The following is a 3,793-nucleotide window of genomic DNA, read 5'->3' as shown; positions in this document are numbered from 1 at the left end:
CTGCGGGGGCGGGGGCGGGGCCAGCGCCGCCGCCTCCCAGCGCCCCCCCACGTGGAGACACCTGTCCGCTGCCTGTCGACGGCCTCCGCGCCTGCCACCAGAAGTCACGGCGGAGGAGGACAGACGGACACGTTGCGTTTATGCACCAACTCGCCTGGTGGAGGGTTTTCTGTCGCCGCGGCTCTCGGGTGGACGGACGACGCGCTCGTGCAAATCCCTCGCCCGTCTGGGAGCCTGCCGGGGCGGCTCACGGTCTCTCGTGTCAGGACTTCGCCTTTCTCTTGGCGTCTCTGGCTCTCTGTGCGGCTCGGTCGGCGCGCTTTGGGAGGAGGGCGTGACGGTGGCAGAACGGGGGGCCTGTTGGACCGCACGTTTTCTTTGGCGTCCTTTCTCACCCCCGTGTGTCCCTGATAGGAAAGCGATCTTCTGCGCGAGCGGGTGTCGCGCGTTTCGGCCAGGCCTGCGCTAGGGTCGGCCGGGAAATCCCTCTGCTTCCACCGGTCCGCAGGGATGCCCGAACGCGGGAGGCACTGGAGATCCTCCTCGGTGCGGGGAGAGGAGGCTGGAGTCCCTGAGCAGTCGTTAATCCACAAGCAGATATTTCAGATGGGAGCGTTTTACACTGCAAGTCCTGATACGGGTTTAGGAATATATCTGGTTTTCAAAGCTGATGAGCGCCTGCGACTTCCCTTTGGTTCAGGAGCAGGCTCGCTCCGTAGCCGGTCTTGGATTTTTGCCACGATGTATTCTGAGCAAGATTATAGACTAATACCTGAGGAAAGCACTGAGATCCCTGCCTTCTGGAGCAGCATATGCCTGATGAGTCCATCGCGTCCGGGGTGTGCTGAGACTCCCTGGACTCAAGTCACTTGACAGTAACCAGCTGCATGATGCAGCGGCTAGTAATAATCTGGGAGAGCCCAGAGAAGGAGACGGCGCTTGTCCCAGTGGGACGGGATCTTTGCCGCAACAAGGGATGACGAACAGTGGGTTGAAGCTACAGTCGTTCCCTTTCCCTCTCCTGGGAGAAGGGAGAGGACTAGATGCATACGGCTGAGTTTTGCAGCAGGGCCAAGTGGGCAGTAAAGCTGAACTGCAAGGCACATCCCTCAGTTTCCCCTTCTGTGCAGCCATCCTAAGATGGTAGCCCCGATACTTGCTTTTCCTCCTCCTTTGTTGTTTCCTTCTTCCCACTGCTCCCCTAGCCTGGGTAAAAATATCAGATCTTGACTTCCCTGACTTTTTTGCCAGGCAGCAGGGAATGCAGTTGCACAGGACATTGAACCATGAGTCCCTATGCCCTTGCGTGAGGCAGAGAGAGACATTGTGCCAGATTTTCAGTGGGTTGGACAGCTGTCTTTTGATGAGTTAATATTTAACTACTCCCACTGCCATCTTCCCAGCTTGCCCCAGCATATTGTCCATCTTATCTCAGGGTATAGGAAAGGCCCATATTTCTTATACCAGTTTTCAAGGGCACAGCTCTGTGAACACATTACCACATAGTAAACGGGGGCTGGGAGTTCCTCCATCGGGACTGCCGCATGCCCGCTGTGCTGCAGCAACATGAGGTAGCTTGTCCCTAATGAAAGCAAGATAAGATGCCTCACCCTGACCTTGTGCACCACAGAGGAGCTAATGCTCTGTTTGCTCACCCTTTAGCTTTACTGAATCTGCTGCTCCAATAGTCACAAGTGACTTCTTGGCTAAAGGGGATGGGAAGGAACTACGGCTCGAGCCTGGCCAGGGGGCGCGTTTTGGCAGCATGGAGAGGAAGTGGCGAAAGGAAAGTGGAACAGGAAGGGGAAGCTATCTGGGAGAAGCCAGAGCTTTTGTCGTAATATAAGAAAGAAACATACCTTGAAGCAAGGCTGCTCTCATCAAGAGCCAAAGCAAAGCCCTGGCTGGTTAAGAGCTATGGAGTTGCAGCTCCAGAGGTAAGAGGATGAGGCATTGCTGACTTGGATGCACAGAAGCAAGTAGAACGCCTGCCCGATCACGGAGAGGAGCAGATTTCCTCAGGCGCTGTCTCCAATTCGCCTGTCCCAGCAAGGCATTGCACCTTCTCTTGTGATGGGTGATCTAGGGCAACTGTCACAAGGTGTTTCTACTACCCTGCTTTTGGTGTGGGAATGTGCCGTTGGAGGGCAGCTCCATGTCATTTGCAGTGCTCAGCAGGAGCTTAGCTGGCGCAGCATGTCCAATGCCATGGGAATGCGCAGTTGGGCAAAAGAGATTTCAAGTTGTGCACCCACATATCAGTGGGCACTCTTGAAAAGAGAGGTAGTTTGCCATGTTAACCTGAAATAGGCAGAAGGTGGAGATTTGCACTGTATAGACTAAATCAGAGTTGTATAAAGTGAACTTTTGTAAGTAGAGGGCTTCATCAGAGCAAGCCCTCTGCTAATGAAAGCTTATGCTATACATCTCGGATTTAGTTAGTCTATAAGGTGCAACTCTACCCTGTCCTCTGCTCTTGAAAAGGCAGGTGCAAGTTCAAGGACAGCCAGGGCTAGCGAAACCCTGTCTAGGGCAATCAGTTCACTAGTCTTAATGGCAGAACACCAGTGCATGACAATTATTTCAGTCTGGCGCGGTCAGCTGGTGGGGTAGACGCGCAGAAGGCCGAACAGGAGTTTTGATCCTCTTAGTAACTGCCGTTTTCCTACTGTAACTCTTTAGCAAGCAGGTGACATGGTAGTGGCTTATCTGTCGCTTGGACTCTGGCCCTGTTCGCTGGATGTGCAGATCTGTCTCTCATCCTGTTTCCCTGCACGTGGGCTGTCTTTTAAGCTGGCAGTATCGTAACCTTTCTGCTCCTCTTACTTCTGAGTAATGATGTTCTTGCTTGATAAAAGTGTAAGTCTCTAGATAACCGAGTGGTTTTGAACTGTGATTGCTCCCTGCTCTCTTGACCAACTTTATTACTGGGTTGTTTTTTTTTTAATGAGCTGACAGTGATTCCACTTGAATGTTCATTGACTGAAGACAGCGGTGTCTAATCTCGGCTTCCTTTTCCAGGTATTACCCCTGCCTGCTGCCTGTTGTTTCAGAGGCCTGTGAGAATGCTGTGCAACACAGGTACTCTCTGAACTTGTCGGCCAGCCCTTGCAACATGTTGGAAGTCTTAAATTTAGCTCCCTTGTAGTGGCCTCGCCTTGTGTTCCCAGAGACCTAGTTGCTCCAGCCTGCCTCCGTGCAGTCCCTTCAAAGCCACATGTTGTACCACATCCCCTTTACCTTCTGCCAGCATCTTGTAGTTGGAGACTCGACTGAGAGCTGTAGAACTGTAGTGCAGGAAGCTGCCGGAGGCGTAGCTGCTACCCCCTTTGAATGTAACGTTTCTTTTGGGTGTGTGGGCCGTTTTTGCTGGCTTCAGAATGGAATTTATTTCTTGTATCTGCCTGTGATGATGTTTCATGGGAACAAGCTGCTATTGTCCATTTGGGGGGGACACGCTCTAAGTTAGAGGACATGGGTGGGTGGAAGAAGGCAGCAGGGCTGCTGCTGGAAGGGGAAGGGGTTCAAAGTCTTTGCAGGGACCTTGGGCAACTACCCACGTGAATTTTGTAGTTAGCAGTTTCATTTTCCCTCTTCAGTGACTGAGGGTGAAGAAGTGCTGCTGGATCAGTGGGTAAGAGAGGTGTATGGGCTCACTTTAGGGCTACTGGACTGAGGTCTCATCCACTGGAGAGCCACATAGCAGCCAGCCCAAAAGGAAATCAGATCTCCGTGCGACTGTCTGAGCAGATCATTCCACGTGCTTGTGAATGTGATTCTCTGTCTTCACATG

The 3,793-nt window shown here is 52.6% G+C and overlaps 1 protein-coding gene across 1 annotated transcript in view; it reads left to right on the top strand.

Moving 5' to 3' along the window:
* Nucleotides 1-191: 191 nt before the first annotated feature.
* The window catches only part of GLB1L2 (galactosidase beta 1 like 2), a 32,285-nt gene continuing 28,683 nt past the window's right edge, over nt 192-3,793 (top strand). The window contains exons 1-2 of the mRNA XM_006020420.3: nt 192-1,937; nt 3,022-3,081. Coding sequence (XP_006020482.1) covers nt 1,918-1,937; nt 3,022-3,081 — 80 coding nt within the window. The 5' untranslated portion in view covers nt 192-1,917. The remainder of the gene's footprint in view (nt 1,938-3,021; nt 3,082-3,793) is intronic.

This window comes from Alligator sinensis, unplaced genomic scaffold (assembly GCF_000455745.1).
Source record: "Alligator sinensis unplaced genomic scaffold, ASM45574v1 scaffold278_1, whole genome shotgun sequence".
Classification (NCBI taxonomy): domain Eukaryota; kingdom Metazoa; phylum Chordata; order Crocodylia; family Alligatoridae; genus Alligator; species Alligator sinensis.
This window is presented reverse-complemented; position numbering and strand designations above follow the sequence as displayed.